The sequence below is a fragment of the Manis pentadactyla genome, chromosome 15, assembly GCF_030020395.1.
Source record: "Manis pentadactyla isolate mManPen7 chromosome 15, mManPen7.hap1, whole genome shotgun sequence".
NCBI classification, from domain to species: domain Eukaryota; kingdom Metazoa; phylum Chordata; class Mammalia; order Pholidota; family Manidae; genus Manis; species Manis pentadactyla.
This window is the reverse complement of record NC_080033.1, coordinates 36,287,274-36,307,857: the sequence shown is the minus strand read 5'-3', so window position 1 is coordinate 36,307,857 and position 20,584 is coordinate 36,287,274. Positions and strand designations below refer to the sequence as shown.

Here is a 20,584-nt window from a genome sequence, read left to right as displayed (position 1 = left end):
CATTTCATTTTCCTTCTAAGACTTCCTTTCTAAGGAGTCTTCTAGTAGGGAGAAAGTCCCGTTTCTCCTAAGTTGGTTCTGACTTGAATGACAAGGACAAATGCTACATCTGCACCATGATCCATGCAGTTTAGACTTGTTATCTAATCACTACTGTCCAAAAGGGAGGCACCAGGTCTGGAGGGCCAGGTGTGGTATGCCAGGGACAGCATCTGGTGGCTAAGAGTCCAACAGCACAGGAAACATGAGGTGGCCAGGAAGAGGAGGTATTTAGAGGGCAATGTTGGGGTTTTGGCCAAACACCTTCTCAGCGTCTATGTCTTCTACCATGTGGGGGTGGATGTCCACGTTCATTCCTGCATCCTTGCACAGCTTAAGCAAGGTTCGAATGTTGTTCTTGGACAACCTCAGGTATCTGTGTGAGACAAGGCCAAAGAGGTCCGTTGAGGGTAGAGTCACTGTAGCTTCGAACTTTATTGAAAAGGGCTTAGATTTAAGCAGCCACCAGGGTGGGATCTCTAAAAGGGACTGGCTCTCTAGATGGTTTGGGAGCTGACAGAGATCTTGTAACAGAGTGGAACATCCCAGAGTTGGTGGGAGTTTCTATTGGTATTACTCTTCTGGAAATTTATTTGACAACATATATGCCTAACACCGCCCTTGTCCCACCCCACCCCAAAATGTTCATTATCTTTGACTCAGTAACTCTACTCAGCCCTTCAACTTATGTAAGAGGAGGAGGAGTCAATGGGAAGAGAAGCTATATAAATAAAAGTGTTCATTAGGAGGTCGCCACCAGGAGGAATATAGGAAATTCCATCAACAGAAGAATGGTTAAGCAAATAATAGCATATCCATTTCAAGGGCTCTTCTGCCAGCATTAAAATGTCACCAGGAAAAAGGTAAGTATGGCTATGACATTATGCTATGGAAAAACCTAGGATGCAAATCGTGAAGTGTTCCTCTCCTCACTGCTATGGGTACATGATCTGAGTGATGCTAGGGGCTTGGGGGAATGCAGGACAGTGGAGATAAAGGCTGAACAAAGTTGTGGGAAAGGCAATTATTTTCTTTAAAATATTAAAACAGTTAAAACATTAAGCCACTCACTTAAAATACTAGCTAGAGCCCCACAGTTCTTATACTGAAGAATGGAACTGACTCCGTCTGTACTTTGGGATCTAGAGAGTATCTCTACCATCACATCCCAAGAGCTCTTCATTCCAACATCGACCCTGTTCCCAGCTTTGGTATAAGGAGGTAGGCCCCCTACTCAGGTCACCTGCTGGCTGATTATTTTGCTACAGATGGTGAGGATGAGCTGCATACTCACATAAACTGGGCTTTCTACCCACTGAGAATAGCATCCCTTCTCCAAGATCTGCCCAGACCTAACAGCCAGCTCAGAGCCACTCACCAGCCCTGCACCTGGACTACCTTTCTCTGATGGCTCCAGCCACAGTCTCCCCTTCCCTCCCAGCCCAACAGGGTTCCACACATGTATATGTGTGGTACATGGACTCATTCAGATCCCATTTGGTCAATTTCATCCTTCCCTTGGATGTTTTTCTAATGGCTGGTTGGACGCCATCTCTCCAAGTGTTCCCCTTCCTCCTTGGTAGGGCAGGGAGTCCTTTGGGCTCCTTCCTGTCAAGATCTCTTTTCTCCCCACCAAGGATCCCAGGTAAGCGGTCTGTTGGCTGGAGTCAACGGAACCACCCCATTAAACCGAAAGACATTGCCAATGTCATCCAACTGTGGAAGCATCAGGCATGCTTGAAGCCCCTTCCGGCAGGGAGGCTGCCTCTGGCCAGTCAGCCATTCTGCCCATCTATCTGTCAGCCAGACAGTGAGCAGAACAGGACTTCCTGATGGGGCCACTGGATGGGGCATCTGAGGCCATCTTTAACCGGCAGGTGAGTTTTCTGCTGTCAACTCTACAAGGACAACTACATTATTCTCTTGTCCTACTTTCTCCTCTACTGAAGTTTCTGGGCCCTGTCAGTTACATCTGTACTGTAAAGGAGAATGCTGGGCTAGGGAGGGATACTTGAATTTTTGGGTGGAGACCAAGCTGTTCGGTGTTCCTAAAAACCAAATGGTAAATAACACAAAGAACAAGCCAGAAGGGAGACCTTTGGCAAGAAGACCAAATGGTTTCACACTCTGTTCATGGACCCCTTGGGAGTCTAAAGCCCCAAACACACAGCAGGTAACCACTGCGGAGGGTGGCTGCTACCCCTAGCATTTCAACCCCGTTGTGTAAAGCCTGTCAGGGGAATTTCCTGTTAAAACAAGGCCACAGACAACTCGTCCTTTCTTTTTTGAATAATATTCTTGGTTTCTAATTGTGAAACAAATGGAAATATTGGAAAGGTTGTGTAAGTGTTCAAAGGCACGGCATTACAATGGTGGCACCTAGATGTCATGTCCATCCAGGAGGTGGCCCCCTGGCTGGTGAGGCTGCTTGGAGACCCAGTAGCTTCAGTCCCAGGGCAGCCCTTTGGGACTCAAAGACAGCACAGTGATACTGCGGCTGCCCTCCTGCATCTCCAGGCTCAGCCCAGCCTGCGAACAAGAGGCTCCCAGGCGCCCCAGCCCTGAGCTCACCGGCACCTCAACACCTCTTCTGGCTTCGGCATGTTCACCATCTGCATCTTGGGCTCGGTGCCCTTCTCCGCGAGGCTCTTCAGCTTGTGCTCGCGGCTGCTGTCGGGTAACTTGCCTAACCAGTCTCTCAAGAGCGTGGACCTCCGCCGGGCAAAGGGGCTGTCCGGTAACGTGGGTTCTGTGATGCTGTGTCGCTGGTATGACGTCGTTGGCCACTGGGTGGGCTCTAGAGTGACTGGGTCTATTTCTGAAATTAGACAGACACCCCAGGGAGTTAGATCTTGCAACAGCTGAGAGGGAGGATTGGCAGGAAGGGGGTGAGGCCTGAAAGACTGCACGGGCTTCAAACTAACCAGTACTGAGGTATGAGGTCTTACCAAGGTTTGGAAAGGTTCTCCTTCTTAGCATTTGTTTAATCTTTATTCATCTTTTCCTCCCTGCCTCCCCAACTCCCTCCCTTCCCTCCTTTCCTTTATCCCCTTCTCCCAATCTTGTCTCCCTGCCAGAGGAAGTTCATCTAAACAGAACTTCATCCATTTAGCCTAGAAGAGTGGGGGAAGGTATCAGAGGTTACTCTGAGCTTGTTTTTTACAAGACAAATAGTTTAATGAATGAAAAAGGGAGACAAGTACTGCAGGCAGGAGGAACAGCATGAGCAGGCAGGAGGCCTGCACAAAGGCAAAAATATATGAAATTAAATGGTAAATGTCTGATGTTACAAAAATCAAATATGGGTTTTGTACTGGATGATATACTATTGGGGCTATAACTTGGAGACCTTAATTTTTTTCTTCTCATTAAATTTACTCTTAAGTGTTTTGCAGATTTTTACTTATGAGAGTAGAATATTTTCCTCCCATTTCTATTTCCAACTGGTGTGACTACTGCCAAAAAAGGCTATTGTTTAAAAATATATGTATTTTTGCTCAGTACACCAACAACCAAACAAACTTTCATTAATTTTTGACTAGAATTTCTTGAATTTTATAGATATGCAATTATATCAGAGGAAAAATGAAATATCTGCCTTCTAATATTTATAGAAATTGTATACTCTTCTTGATATACTGCATTTGCTAGACTCTCCCCAACAAAGTCACCAATGATGATAGCAGTCATGCCTCATTTTGTTCCTGATTTTAATTAAAATTATCCTAGCATTTCATCATTTCAAATGATATTTGCTGCTATTTTTGGTATATGTTTCCTAATTTCCAACTGTTAAATTGAGTATTTTTTATTTTAATTTTATTTCTAATTATTGCTGTAGGATAAAGTAGGTGGCTCTAAAATCTGTACTTTTTTGAATGTTAATGTTTCCTTTGTGGTGAATGGACAGATGATTTTTGTAAATATTCTTTGGCTATATAAAAATATGTGTTCTCTATTCAAATATGAAGTTATCATTTCTAATTGTCTTTTTAGGTTCTTCCGTGTACTTCCTGTTTCTGTCTATTTGTTCTACCTACCTTGTTCTGAAAGAAGTATATTAAAATCTTCCACTATAACTGTATTTTTATCAGCTTTTTTTTGCATTTATAAATATTTATCCACTTAGCTATTATGTTCTTTGGTGCATATAGGTTTATAGTTATTTTTATTCTTTTTAACATTTAAATATATCCCTATTTTACTCTAATGTTTTTTAAGCCTTAATCCCACATCATCCATTTGCATTTCTTGTTATTTACTTGCCTACCCCTTAATTTTCAATCTTTCTATATTACCTGGTTTTCAGTGTATATCTAGATTTTGATTTTTAAATCAGTTATTTTCTGGTTTGGTGTCTTTCCTCTTTTCTAGAGCATTTTCTGCAGATGAAGGGATACATGGCTGAGAAAGTCCCTAAATATTTATAAATCTACAAATATCATTCATGCACCTCAACAGTAATTTATGTGTGGGTTGGGGATGGGATATGGAGTTGTAGGTCTTTAAGATCAGTAATCTGTAGGTGCCACTTCACTTTCATGTTGATGCTAATCTGATTCTTTTTCCTTTGTAAGTAAATTGTTCTTCCTGTAAACTTGCAAGATTTCATCAATAAAGTTCAGGAATTTTACTGGGATATGTCTGGGGGAATGGGTCTAGACCTCTTGCAATCACATAAATGGAGGGACAGCAGCCTGGAGAGAGGCTGTGATTTTTGTTATGGTCTTGTTATGCTATAAGGTCTTGTTATGAGTTTGTGGCTGAGTTGGGATTCTTTATGCACAGTATGGTACACTGGACTGACAGCTAATAGAGTGATAGCATCAGGTGGCTTTAGCAGTTCCTGTTTGTACATGGTGGAAATTGGTGCTAAGTTACAGGAAAATTATGAGCTGCACATCCTTACTGACACACATGGGAAATCCCCTAGAGAAAGGGTGATAGCCTTTCCTGAGATATCTGATCCTCTTCTGGTCATGATAGGTCACAGGTAGGAAAGAATAGTAGTAATATAAATAGTGATGATAATTATACATATTAGCTAACATTTGTTGAATGACTTATACCACGCAGTGTTCAAGTAGCTTTCTAGGAATGAGGGCACTATTGTCTCACAACCATATCATGCCCAGTTAACAAATGAGAAAGTTGATGGTCACAGAGTTTAAGTCATGTGCCCAAGATACTGTAGATAATTAGTGGTGGATCCAGGAAAATATGCAGTCAGTTATCAGTGTCTTTTTTTGGGCTCCTGTATCCTCTGGACATAAATGATCCATATCCTTGAGTGTGTGGCTAAACAGATAAGCTATGTTTCTAGTGGGTCATGTTTGGGATTCCAGGGGCTGACTCAGGACTCATCGAGACAGAGGGCAGTATTGCCGCCCCCCAGCCTTCTGCATTATGAATGCACCCCTTTCCTGGCAACTATAGAATGCCCTGAGCATAGGTGCCCTGGGAGAGAAAGTCAAATGAATCCAATTTTCCTACTCTAGCTGCTCAGATTTTGCCAAGATTTATGTTGGAACTATACTCTGATTACTTTGGATCTTTTACTGGCCCATAGCTAGAGTTATCTTTAAAAAATTCAAATCCAAGTTTGTAGCTTCCTTCTTAAGATTTTTTAGAATGACTTCCCATTGCAGTCAATCAGTTTTATGTTTTGGAAAGGCCAATCTGAGATTTCTACTTTCAGTCAAGATGGGGTAACAGGGACTATTTTTATCCTTTCATCTTAAGCAATGAAGAAACAGGGCCTGTTACATGAAACAACATCAGTTTTCAGACATAGAACAACAAGCAACACAAGGCAGTGATCTTTGAAAGAGATGAAACAAGTGAGGTGAACACCATGATGGAGCCAGCTGACTGGTGGAAGATGCCTTCAGTTCGCAGCATAGATAGATGGCAACCTAGACAGAGTCCAGCAGTTTTCCGAGTTGGGGAAAGAGAATAGACAATTTAGATGGCCAAGGCAGTTGAATTTACAGGGCAGAGAAACAGGAGAAAGTTTCATGGAAAGCTGGGAAGATCTGTAAAGGCTTCTCTCAGCTGAGGTTTAATCAGCACATGCAGAGAGGAAACCTCAAAGAACTGGTAGACAAGACCACTAAAACAGCTACTGTAAATATAGTCTGTATGTTCATCAACATTTGAGCATTCTACAGAAAGAGACATAATATTAAAAATGATCCAAATTGAAGTTCTAGAGATGGAAACTACAATGTCTGAAATGAAAAATACATTGGTTGGGGTTAACATCTGACTAGGCACTGCAGAAAAAAAATTAGTGAACTTGAAGACACAGCAACATAAACTAGAAAATTAAACAAAAAACACTGGGGAAAAAAACTCCAGTGAGTTGTGAGGATTCAAGTATGTGTGATTGTGGCATCTGGGACACAGGGAAGAAAGTGGAGTACTGAAAAAAATATTTGAAGAAATAATGGCCAAAGTTTTTCCAAATTTGATGGAAACTATAAACCAAGAATATCAATAAATTCCAAACACAAACACAAGAAACTTGAAGCAAATAACATCAAAGTGCATCATGATCAAATTGCTTAAAAAGTAAATCTTCAGAGAGAGAGGAGCCAAGATGGCGGCATGAGCAGAGCAGCAGAAATCTCCTCCCAAAACCACATATATCTATGAAAATATAACAAAGACAACTCTTCCTAGAATAAAGACCAGAGGACACAGGACAACATCCAGACCACATCCACACCTGCAAGAACCCAGCGCCTCGTAAAGGGGGTAAGATACAAGCCCCGGCCCCGTGGGAGCCGAGCGCCCCTCCCCCCAGCTCCCGGCGGGAGAAGAGCAGGCAGAGCGGGAGGGAGACGGAGCCCAGGACTGCCGAACACCCAGCCCCCGCCATCCGGGCCAGAGCGCAGACACAGTGCGTGCGCAGGGCCCTGGATACTAGGGAAACAGGGCAGCAAGAACTGTGAGAAGGTACTGGAGGCCTGGCGCTGGAGGACATAAGAAAAGCGGACGGCCATTTTTTTTTTTTTTTTTTGCTGTTTTGTTTTGAAGAGTGCTATTTGGAAGTCTTAAAGGGAAAGGGATAGGGACCCCAATACTAGGGAAACAGGACAGCAAGACCGGTGACCAGATGCCTGAGGCTGGCGCCAGAGAATAAAGAAAAACGAGTGGCCATTTTTTATTTTATTTTTAAATTTTTTTAATTAAAAGTTTTTTTTTTTTTTTGTGCTCGTTGTTTTGTATTGGCAGGTGCTTTTTGGAAGTCTTAAAGGGGCAGGGCGGGACACTTAATCCAGAGGTAGGGAATCCGGGGATCTCTGGGCACCCTAACCCCTGGGCTGCAGGGAGCAGGGAGGCCCCTTACGGAGATAAATAGCCTCCCGGCCGCTCCTGCTCCAACGCGACTCCACCATTTTGGAGTAGCTGCCCGAGCCAGGCCACGCCCACAGCAACAGCGGAGATTAACTCCATAGCAGCCGGGCAGGAAGCAGAAGCCCTGTCTGCGCGCAGCTGCGCAGCACAAGCCACTAGAGGTCGCTGTTCTCCCAGGAGAGGAGGGCCACAAACCAACAAGAAAGGAAGTCCTTCCAGCCGTCACTCGTCCCAGTTCTGCAGACTATTCCTATCACCATGAAAAGGCAAAGCTACAGGCAAGACAAAGATCACAGAGACAACACCAGAGAAGGAGACAGACCTAACCAGTCTTCCTGAAAAAGAATTCAAAATAAGAATCATAAATATGCTGACAGAGATGCAGAGAAATACGCAAGAGAAATGGGATGAAGTCCGGAAGGAGATCACAGATTCCAGAAAGGAGATTACAGAAATGAAACAAACTCTGGAAGGGTTTGTAAGCAGAATGGATAGGATGCAAGAGGCCATTGATGGAATTGAAACCAGAGAACAGGAATGCATAGAAGCTGACATAGAGAGAGATAAAAGGATCTACAGGAATGAAACAATATTAAGAGAACTGTGTGACCAATCCAAAAGGAACAATATCCGTATTATAGGGGTTCCAGAAGAAGAAGAGAGAGGAAAAGGGATGGAAAGTATCTTGGAAGAAATAATTGCTGAAAACTTCCCCAAACTGGGGGAGGAAATAATCGAACAGACCACGGAAATACACAGAACCCCCAACAGAAAGGATCCAAGAAGGACAACACCAAGACACATAATAATTAAAATGGCAAAGATCAAGGACAAGGAAAGAGTTTTAAAGGCAGCTAGAGAGAAAAAGGTCACCTATAAAGGAAAACCCATCAGGCTAACATCAGATTTCTCAACAGAAACCCTACAGGCCAAAAGAGAATGGCATGATATATTTAATGCAATGAAACAGAAGGGCCTTGAACCAAGGATACTGTATCCAGCATGACTATCATTTAAATATGATGGTGGGATTAAACAATTCCCAGACAAACAAAAGCTGAGGGAATTTGCTTCCCACAAACCACCTCTACAGGACATCTTACAGGGACTGCTCTAGATGGGAGCACTCCTAGAAAGAGCACAGAACAAAACACCCAACATATGAAGAATGGAGGAGGAGGAATAAGAAGGGAGAGAAGAAAAGAATCTCCAGACAGTGTATATAACAGCTCAATAAGCGAGCTAAGTTTGGCAGTAAGATACTAAAGAGGCTAACCTTGAACCTTTGGTAACCACGAATTTAAAGCCTGCAATAGCAATAAGTACATATCTTTCAATAGTCACCGTAAATGTAAATGGACTGAATGCACCAATCAAAAGACACAGAGTAATAGAATGGATAAAAAAGCAAGACCCATCTATATGCTGCTTACAAGAAACTCACCTCAAACCCAAAGACATGTACAGACTAAAAGTCAAGGGATGGAAAAACATATTTCAAGCAAACAACAGTGAGAAGAAAGCAGGGGTTGCAGTACTAATATCAGACAAAATAGACTTCAAAACAAAGAAAGTAACAAGAGATAAAGAAGGACACTACAGAATGATAAAGGGCTCAGTCCAACAAGAGGATATAACCATTCTAAATATATATGCACCCAACACAGGAGCACCAGCATATGTGAAACAAATACTAACAGAACTAAAGGGGGATATAGACTGCAATGCATTCATTCTAGGAGACTTCAACACACCACTCACCCCAAAGGATAGATCCACTGGGCAGAAAATAAGTAAGGACACGGAAGCACTGAACAACACAGTAGAGCAGATGGACCTAATAGACATCTACAGAACTCTACATCCAAAAGCAGCGGGATATACATTCTTCTCAAGTGCACATGGAACATTCTCCAGAATAGACCACATACTAGGCCACAAAAAGAGCCTCAGAAAATTCCAAAAGATTGAAATCCTACCAGCCAACTTTTCAGACCACAAAGGCATAAAACTAGAAATAAACTGTATAAAGAAAGCAAAGAGGCTCACAAACACATGGAGGCTAAACAACACGCTCCTAAATAATCAATGGATCAATGACCAAATCAAAATGGAGATCCAGCAATATCTGGAAACAAATGACAACAACAACACTAAGCCCCAACTTCTGTGGGACACAGCAAAAGCAGTCTTAAGAGGAAAGTATATAGCAATCCAAGCATATTTAAAAAAGGAAGAGCAATCCCAAATGAATGGTCTAATGTCACAATTATCGAAATTGGAAAAAGAAGAACAGATGAGGCCTAAGGTCAGCAGAAGGAGGGACATAATAAAGATCAGAGAAGAAATAAATAAAATTGAGAAGAATAAAACAATAGCAAAAATCAATGAAACCAAGAGCTGGTTCTTTGAGAAAATAAACAAAATAGATAAGCCTCTAGCCAGACTTAGTAAGAAGAAAAGAGAGTCAACACTAATCAACAGTATCAGAAACAAGAAAGGAAAAATCACGACGGACCCCACGGAAATGCAAAGAATTATTGGAGAATACTATGAAAACCTATGTGCTAACAAGCTGGGAAACCTAGGAGAAATGGACAACTTCCTAGAAAAATACAACCTTCAAAGACTGACCCAGAAAGAAACAGAAAATCTAAACAGACCAATTACCAGCAACGAAATTGAAGCGGTAATCAAAAAGCTACCAAAGAACAAAAGCCCCGGGCCAGATGGATTTACCTCAGAATTTTATCAGACACACAGGGAAGACATAATACCCATTCTCCTTAAAGTTTTCCAAAAAATAGAGGAGGAGGGGATACTCCCAAACTCATTCTATGAAGCTAACATCACCCTAATACCAAAACCAGGCAAAGACCCCACCAAAAAAGAAAACTACAGACCAATATCCCTGATGAATGTAGATGCAAAAATACTCAACAAAATATTAGCAAACCGAATTCAAAAATACATCAAAAGGATCATACACCATGACCAAGTGGGATTCATCCCAGGGAGCAAGGATGGTACAACATTCGAAAGTCCATCAACATCATCCACCACATCGACAAAAAGAAAGACAAAAACCACATGATCATCTCCATAGATGCTGAAAAAGCATTTGACAAAGTTCAACATCCATTCATGATAAAAACTCTCAGCAAAATGGGAATAGAGGGTAAGTACCTCAACATAATAAAGGCCATCTATGATAAACCCACAGCCAACATTATATTGAACAGCGAGAAGCTGAAAGCATTTCCTCTGAGATCGGGAACTAGACAGGGATGCCCACTCTCCCCACTATTATTTAACATAGTACTGGAGGTCCTAGCCACGGCAATCAGACAAAACAAAAAAATACAAGGAATCCAGATTGGTAAAGAAGAAGTTAAACTGTCACTATTTGCAGATGACATGATACTGTACATAAAAAACCCTAAAGACTCCACCCCAAAACTACTAGAACTGATATCAGAATACAGCAAAGTTGCAGGATACAAAATCAACACACAGAAATCTGTAGCTTTCCTATACACTAACAATGAACCAACAGAAAGAAAAATCAGGAAAACAACTCCATTCACAATTGCATCAAAAAAAATAAAATACCTAGGAATAAACCTAACCAAAGAAGTGAAAGACTTACACCCTGAAAACTACAAGTCACTCTTAAGAGAAATTAAAGGGGACACTAACAGATGGAAACTCATCCCATGCTCGTGGCTAGGAAGAATTAATATCATCAAAATGGCCATCCTGCCCAAAGCAATATACAGATTTGATGCAATCCCTATGAAACTACCAGCAACATTCTTCAATGAACTGGAACAAATAATTCAAAAATTCATATGGAAACTCCAAAGACCCCGAATAGCCAAAGCAATCCTGAGAAAGAAGAATAAAGTAGGGGGGATCTCACTCCCCAACTTCAAGCTCTACTATAAAGCCATAGTAATCAAGACAATTTGATACTGGCACAAGAACAGAGCCACAGACCAATGGAACAGACTAGAGAATCCAGACATTAACCCAGACATATATGGTCAATTAATATTTGATAAAGGAGCCATGGACATACAGTGGCAAAATGACAGTCTCTTCAACAGATGGTGCTGGCAAAACTGGACAGCTACATGTAGGAGAATGAAACTGGACCATTGTCTAACCCCATATACAAAAGTAAACTCAAAATGGATCAAAGACCTGAATGTAAGTCATGAAACCATTAAACTCTTGGAAGAAAACATAGGCAAAAACCTCTTAGAAATAACATGAGTGACCTCTTCTTGAACATATCTCCCCAGGCAAGGAAAACAACAGCAAAAATGAACAAATGGGACTATATTAAGCTGAAAAGCTTCTGTACAGCAAAAGACACCATCAATAGAACAAAAAGGAACCCTACAGTATGGGAGAATATATTTGAAAATGACACATCCGATAAAGGCTTGACGTCCAAAATATATAAAGAGCTCACACATCTCAACAAACAAAAAACAAATAACCCAAAATGGGCAGAGGAATTGAACAGACAGTTCTCCAAAAAAGAAATACAGATGGCCAACAGACACATGAAAAGATGCTCCACATCGCTAATTATCAGAGAAATGCAAATTAAAACTACAATGAGGTATCACCTCACACCAGTAAGGATGGCTGCCATCCAAAAGACAAACAACAACAAATGTTGGCGAGGCTGTGGAGAAAGGTGAACCCTCCTACACTGCTGGTGGGAATGTAAATTAGTTCAACCATTGTGGAAAGCAGTATGGAGGTACATCGAAATGCTCAAAACAGACTTACCATTTGACCCAGGAATTGCACTCCTAGGAATTTACCCTAAGAATGCAGCAATCAAGTTTGAGAAAGACCAATGCACCCCTATGTTTATCGCAGCACTATTTACAATAGCCAAGAATTGGAAGCAACCTAAATGTCCATCGATAGGTGAATGAATAAAGAAGATGTGGTACATATACACAATGGAATACTACTCAGCCATAAGAAAAGGGCAAATCCAACCATTTGCAGCAACATGGATGGAGCTGGAGGGTATTATGCTCAGTGAAACAAGCCAGGCGGAGAAAGAGAAATACCAAATGATTTCACTCATCTGTGGAATATAAGAACAAAGGAAAAACTGAAGGAACAAAACAGCAGCAGAATCACAGAACTCAAGAATGGACTAACAGGTACCAAAGGGAAAGGGACTGGGGAGGATGGGTGGGGAGGGAGGGATAAGGGGGGGAAGAAGAAGGGGGGTATTAAGATTAGCATGCATGAGGGGGGTGGGAGAAAGGGGAGGGCTGTACAACACAGAGAAGGCAAGTAGTGATTCTACAACATTTTGCTATGCTGATGGACAGTGACTGTAAAGGGGTTTATAGGGGGGACCTGGTACAGGGAAGAGCCTAGTAAACATAATATTCATCATGTAAGTGTAGATTAATGATACCAAAAAAAAAAAGGCAGTTCCTGTGTGGTGACCTCCAATGAGTTCTACACAAGGGTATAAAGGGCATATAAAAGTGTAGGCAAAGGGTCTGTTTGTGTTTATACAGAGAATCAAAGCCTAATTTGGCTACCGTGAAAATGAACTAAGATAAGATATGAAAAAGAACTTCCAACATCAGCACTCTCTGGAAGACTCATGCCAGAAGATGATCATCAAAAAACCCCACAATGATCCACGCACTGCTACAGCTGTCAATGCACTCATCCCACCAGCTCCTGGACTTGCCATGGGAATGAAGGAGATATCTAAGCTGGCCTGTGCATACAGTAAAACAACAAATTTGACTGGATCTATACTGTTGGAACTCAACTAAGAAATAGGAGAAGTGCAAATTGTAGCACTCCAAAATCTTACAACTACAGACTATTTACTGTTAAAAGATGTGAACAGTCCCCAGGAATGGGTTGTTTTAATTTGTCTGATTTCTCTCAGACTGTTCAAGTTCAGTTGGACAATATCCACCATATCATAGATAAGTTTTCACAAATGCCTAAGGTGCCTAACTGGTTTTCTTGGTTTCACTGGAGATGGCTGGCAATTACAGGTATGCTTTGGTTATGTAACTATACTCCTATTATGTTAATGTGTGTGCACAATTTAATTAGTAGTTTAAAACCTATACATGCTGAAGTTACTCTACAAGAAGATATGTCAAAGAAATAATCAATCTCCCCAGGTTTTCTTCCCCCTGCTACTTCTATAGCTTTTCTTCTCCCTTCCTAATTACAACCCTTAAATAGAATTCGTGCCTCATATCAAACTTACCGAGTATCATAATTCTTCCAAGTGGTAAAGATACCTCAAGACAAATGCTGGGCATAGAAGCCACAGGGCATAAATCTGCAAAGAAGTAAAAAGCTAACCTTTTCAAACAATAAGGCTTCTCTCTCACTTACCAACTTTACATTTCCCTGTATGGCCCCAGAAGATGACTGGTTAGCCAGAGATGGGTAAGATTCCTCAAGGGAGGAATAACCTAAGACAGGCACAGTCGCAGGGGGGCCATCAGGTGAGAAATTGGGGATCAACAGAGGTGAGGCTTAGAACCTCACCCCCCCTGTTCTGAGAGAAATCTTCTGCATATGTGGATGTTTTATTGCCCTTGTCTAGCTTGGATTAACACATAGTCTACAGGCACACACCTGATCATCTACATTTGCCCTCTTACAGCACTAAACTATGTTTTCTACCTTTATCTTGTATCTACCTACCACTTCAGCATTTTATTAAAAATAATAATAATAGAGAAATGTGGTATCCATATATAAATCAAGTATAAAAATCAAATGAGTATTCATATTTGAACTGACTGTTTATAGTTCATAATGCATGAGCAAAACCGAAGGTTTCTGTGATGACTGCCCTTGTACTGTTCACCATGTAAGAACTTATTCACTATGTAAGAATTTGTTCTCCATATAAGAACTTGTTCGTTATGCTTCAGAAGATTGGAGACTGACGAAAATTAGGCTTGGGGTGGATTAATGATTGTGCATTGAGCATTTACTCCCCTATACAGAATTTTATTGTTGTTAACAACTACTTGATCAATAAATATGAGAGATGCCCTCACAGAGAAAAAAAAGAAAGTGCAAAAACAATACAGCTGCAGGTTAATGGTGACTATGGGGCTTAGGGGGATACATTTGGAGGGTAAATTCCCATTCTATATATTTTTATGTATCGATTGTGAATCAGAAATTAAATATAACAAAATTAATTTAAAAAATTCAAAATAGAAAAAAAAAAGTAAATCTTCAAAGAAGGCAGAGGAAAAAGGTGCCTTACATAGGAACATAAATAAAGATGAAGGCCAACTGCTCACTGGAAATGGTCCAAGCTATAAGACAGAACAGTGAATCTTTGAGGTACTGAAAGAAAATAAAAGTCTGTCAATCTATAGTTTTATACTCAGCAAAATTATTGTGCAGAAACAAAGATGAAATAAAGACATTTTCAGACATACAAAAGATGAAAGGATTTATCACTAACAAACCCACACCATAAGAAATGTTAAAGGAAGACCAGAAAATAGTTACAGGCTATTTGGACCTATGTAAAGAAATAAAGGGCACTGGAAATAAATATGTGGGAAAACATAAAAATCTCTTTAACAGATAGGTGCTTGAAGCAAAAACAATAATGACATATTGTGAGGTTTACAACATTTGGAGAAATAGAATGTGTGAATTAAAGCATTAAGGCTAGGAGAGGAGAAATGGAATTATGGTTTTATAAGTTCCTTATGTTTAACACAAAATGATATACACTACATGTAGACATATAGGCCTCACGTAGTCTATGACGAGTGAAAGATGTAGATTGTAAACCCTAAGAAGCCAGTAAGATAACACAGCAAAGGGTTATAGCACATAAGTCAATAGAGAAGATAAAATGAAATCATAAAACATACTCAGCCCAAAAGAAGGCAGAAAAGAAAAAGGGGAACAAAGAACAGATGGAACAAACTTGGAACAAATACCAAGATGGTAAATTTAAACCCAACCATATCAATGGTCATATTCAGTATAAATGGTCTAAACATCCCAATGGAAGATTGAAATTGCCAGATTGGATTAAAAAAAACGGGACCCATTCATAGGCTGCCTATAAGAAATTTACTTTAAATGTAAAAACTCAAATAAGTTAGAAGGGCCAGTGTGGTAGCCAGAGAAAGGGAAGCTGTTGGGAGGTGTTTGTAGTGGAAGAGCATCGAGGTTAAACTGGAACGACAGTAGTGGGAATGGGATGAGAGAAGATGTGAAAGAGGTGGAATCGCCCAAGACCCCATATCTGGTCCTGAAGGGTGGCAGGGAGAAGTGACTTCTGACTTGGGCCACTGTGCTGGGCCAGTGCTAGTCCCTGAGGTGGTTATCCTAACTAATCAGGTCATCTGGAACTCATGGGGTTTCTGTCACCAAATGGCTTCAGGAACCAGGGGTGGCTTCCTGAGAAGAGAGCACCGGGTGTGGGAGAAGCCTTGACATCCACTCAGCTCTTATCCAGGCCACACCCAGCTTTCAGTGTGATCCTTAAAGAGACTTGTGGGGCTCTTGTGCCCACAGTGGTCAAGTTGATGTGGATGCCGCCACCCGAAGAGTGGTGTGAGCTTTTAGTCCCTCTCAGAGGAGGGCAGGTGGGCAGGACAATCCCGGCCCCCAGGACAAAGGTGCCTCCCTTACCAGATTTCCTGTGGCCGTCCCTGGCATAGTTGCCGGGGACCATGCTGAGGCGTTTTCCCTTTGCCTCCACTCCATAGAGCATTTGGTATGTGACAGGGTCCCCGACTCTCTGGTTGCTTTGCCCCGAGGCCTTGGAGGAGAGCAGGAGAGAAGTTACACGCGGGGGAATGGTATCTAGCTTGGCCTCTTCCACCTGTAAAAGGGGCCATTCCAAGGGTTTGCTGCAAGGTAGGCAAAGGGGACAAAGGAGAGATGCGCCCTGGGCCCTGGGCAGGCTGGGGATGGGAGGGATGGTGCACCAGTGCCCGCTTGCCAGCTCCTCACCTCCATTCCCTGTGTCTCAGGGGCGCAGTGAGTGGCCACAGAAGCCACCGCCCCAAGGGGCAGTTAGGGCTGGGAGTTCCCATCCTTCCAATGGCATTCCTGAGTGGTCTGGGCAAGGGGTGTGAGGAGGAGGGCCTGGCACCCGGGAAGCTGAAACGACTACAGGAGTGTGGGTGGGATGGTGTGATGGGCTGGAGCTGATGTGTGAACAGGCACACAGGGTGGGGCTCCTTTAGATGGTAGTGTGGGGCAGTGAGTTTTAGAGTCTTAAATAAATAGCCAGGCACTGCAGGAGTGCAGTGGGTACCCCTCCTCAATGCGGGGAGCCTAGCGAGGTGGGCGTGGGGAGTGGTGGGGTTACCGGCTCAGTGAATGCCACCTGGCGGGTCCCTTCCTGCTGTTTCAGGATGCTTTTGGCTTTGGCTTTCTTTTCTTCCTTCCCAGTTGCTTTAGGGTCTGTCGTCACTTTGGGTTTGGACTTCTGAAAGGAAGGGAGGAGAGTGCTGTGACCGCCCTGGTGGGCATGGACAACCCTGTGCCTGCAGGGGAACAGCTCTTTGTTGAGTGGGCCACACCTCCGCTCCCCTGGCTCCCGTACTCCATCCCTGCCTCCTGTCCTGCCTGCAGGCATGTCCTGGCATCCATGTCACCCTGCCCCCAGGACAGCCTTCTAAACCCCAAGTGTGGGTGTCCCTGCCCACCTCAAAATTCAGCACTAGCTTTGTATCACTCAGCATGCAAGGGATGCCCTTTAGCCTTCCATCCCCCAATGGCCTTTCTAGCTGTGACTTCCCACCACAGCCTCCAGTCTGGAACCACTGGAAGACCTCCCTGTCTTTCATCCAGCCAGGACTCTCCCTCTGTCTCCAGAGGCCCCCAACTTCTCACCCTACCCACTCTGTTTTCCCAGAGCTGTCATCACAATCCACACCACCTTTCTCTTTTCCCGGGTGTTCCTCTTGACCCCTTGAGGGCCAAGCATATGGGCCTCGGGTGGACTTGCTCGTGTGTGCACCTGGCCTTCTACTCCTGCAGGGCAAGCAGGGAGCCCAGGGTCCAGCAGGGGAGGGGCCCACGGAGGCGCCTCCAGGCCAGTCTACAGGGAATGGGAGGTGCTGAGGCATCTCAGGGAAAGCCAAGCGGACTGGGTCTCCTGTTGGATGTGCTGTTTGTGGGTGTGGTGAGGTGGTGGCTGCCTGCCAGCTCATCATCCGGGTTAGAATCCTCCTTTGTTGATGAGTGGCTGAGGGGCCTCTGCTATCTGTGTGGCTCAGTTCCCTTACCTGAAGATGGGGATGATTGTAGGCTCTACCTCCTAGGGTTGTGAGAAATACATGAATCACTGCGTGGACCTATCAGGTCCTCTGTGAATGTTGGCGCTGTTTTGTGGGATGGAAGGAGGGTTTTGATAAGCCAGCTGGGGATATGGAAGGAGCTGTCCAAGGGCATGCTTAAGGCCATCTAACTAGGAGATGTAGTCGACTTCAGGGGTTTGTTCGGCACAGGGGGAGATGGGGTGTAAGTTGGGTCAAGGGCTAAATTTTCAGGTTGAGAGGGAAGGCTGAGGCCGGCTTCTCCAGAGGTGGCTCTGCTCCCACTCCCCCTGCGACCTGCAGTGTCTCCTCAGGAGTCACCGAGTAGCTCCCTGCCCTCATTCTGGGAGGAAGCTTAGTGGAATTGATGTGGTGATAACACAGACCAAACTAACTTCTGCTGACTCAGTGTCCCCTGTGGCTGACACCTCAGACCTCAGTCCCCTTTGACGACAAATGGATCAGCAGGGCACAATGCACTGGGCAGCGCCATAAGCCAGGCTTAAATGGAGCAAGGCCTGGACTGCCAGAAGAAGGGTGTGGACGCCGCAGACAACCTCCCTCCAGCCATCTTCACTAAAGGTCCTCCCGCCATCTCTGCTGTCCGAGGCCTGCCACGGAAGCATCCGCCTTTTTCAGGAGCTTCTTTCAAACCCCAAATACTTTTGGGAAGGACAATGATGCTTGCAGATTTAATTGTATTTTCAATTTAAATTTGTTCTCTCCCTGGGTCTAAAATTATTTCCAATTAAAGCCACATAAAAGGTAAAGTTGTGAACACATTATTAGAATATAATCTTTGTGAGGAGAGATGGGACCAAACACATCAATCCTAGCAGTGAATATAATTTCTGGGATTGTTGCTGAGTTCTGAGCAACCTGGGAGTCAAACTTCTGCCACAGCCTGAGATATGGCGGTGGGGAGTGGATGGGCCATCTGTGAAGCTTTAGCACCTCAATGTAAAATATGTTTTTCGCTAATATGTTATCAGGTAAAATCAGATGGGTGTTAAAATGTCTGATGGAACTGACACTCCAGAACTTTCTGACTATAAATGATTAGTAAGCACATAAACAGAATGGGAGCTTTCGTGAAAGGCAAGGGGTATTGAACTGTGTGAAGCAGAGAAAGTGGAAGGAGTGGGGGGGAGTTAGCCTGATGAAGCCCAGGAGCGTGGGAACTGGGTAAGTCTGAATTTGAGCCCCAGCTTGGCCCTTCATTATCTAAGTGAGCACAAGAAAATTACTTTTTCCACTTTACTCAGCTTCCTTATGCTTCAGCTGGGGAGTAAGAGTGGCTTCTACTTTGTAGTCTTGTTGGGGACAGTTGACAAGATAACTCATGTGCAATGCTAAGCACAGGGCCTGCCACACAAGAAATGCCTAACAAGTTAGCATTATCATTAGTAATGCCATTTTTTGCCCATATTTCTCTGGAGGCTGGGAAATTCAAGATCAGGTGGCATCCTCTGCTGAGAAGAGCAATTTCCAAGGACATGGCTCGATTTTATGTAGATGATAGGCCCAGGGTGGGGCACTCGGGGGGTGGGGCACAGAAACTGAAGCAAAACTAGCTGTTACAGTTTCTGGAGAAAGAGAGAAGATAGTGCTATAGACAGAGTGTTTCCCGCCAAATTCTTATTCTGAAATCCTAACTCCCAATGTGATGGTATAAGGAGGTAAGGCCTTTGGGAGATGGCTAGGTCATGAGGGTGGAACCCTTGTGAATGGGACTAGCGCCTTATAAAAGCAGCCCCAGAATGATCCCTCACCCCTGCCACCACGTGAGGTACAGTGAGAAATCAGCCATCTGTGAGTCAGGAAGCAGGCTTTGCTCAGACACCAGTCTGCTAGTGCCTGGATCTTGGATTTTCCAGTCTCTAGAACTGGGAGAAATTAATTTCTGTCATTTATAAGCCACCCAGTGAATGGTATTCTGCTATAGCAACCCACATAGACTAAGATAGGAGGGTCAGAACTAGTTCTGATGCAGGCTAGAGAAGAGTTGAGTTAGTAGGAGTCTCAGCAGGGCATAGTGGCAGCAGAGCGCAAATGCCTTTTGACTCTGGAGCCACCACAAGGATGGAAGTGCTTGGGGACAGTGGGGAGGACCCATTCTGCCAGCATCACAATCTATTGCCCTAAACCCTTCTCAAAACTGACCAAGACAGCTTGAATAGCCTTCTGTTCCCCTCACTTTGATGAATAGATGGGTTTCTTCCTGACTCATGGGCCAGACCTCCCTCTTTTCCTTTAGTTAACTTGCACTTGTAAATTCTTTCTCTCTCTCTTTGACATGAAAATCTTCTCCTGGCCTCTTGCCATTTTTCAATCCAGGAATGTTTTTCACAAGGCCTGGGGAACCATACCTTTGAAATGTCATTCTCGAGAAAAACAGCACCCCTGCCTCGCAGTCTCTGTGGAAGGGTAGGAGCCTAACTATGTGAGTGACACAGATGGTCTAATCACAGGGACCACCTTCCCCAGGCATCCTCCAGTGCTTTCCCGCTAATTCAGCCCAGTGCTTAAAACTCTTAACTCTTGCCCTTTGTTTTTTGGAAGTTGAGTTCAGTCTCTCCCTGGTGCAACTGTCTTAAGTCTTCCCTGCGATTTTTCTTTGACAGTACCTGGAATGGTGGCTTCTTCTTGCCTTGCCTCCGCTCCTGCCACTGCAGCACCCACGTGAGGTCGGACATTCGCCTCTCCTCTGCAGTCCTCCACGTGGACTTCCTTTCTGTGGGCATCAAACCCTTCAGGTCCTCTGATTTCTCTGACATTGTGGTCGTGCTTTGGGTGGGAAGGTGGTACCCTCTCACTTCACTGGTCCCTCTGTGTCTAGCTGCTGG

The 20,584-nt window shown here is 43.6% G+C and overlaps 1 protein-coding gene across 1 annotated transcript; it reads right to left on the bottom strand.

Moving 5' to 3' along the window:
* Positions 1-270: 270 nt before the first annotated feature.
* C15H16orf78 (chromosome 15 C16orf78 homolog) lies at positions 271-20,515 on the bottom strand. The gene is made up of 6 exons (XM_057492868.1): positions 20,366-20,515; positions 17,360-17,521; positions 16,787-16,906; positions 16,012-16,294; positions 2,611-2,857; positions 271-415 (listed from the first exon to the last, which is right to left on the bottom strand). The coding sequence occupies exons 1-6, from the start codon at positions 20,513-20,515 to the stop codon at positions 271-273; spliced, it is 1,107 nt and encodes a 368-aa protein (XP_057348851.1).
* Positions 20,516-20,584: the final 69 nt, after the last annotated feature.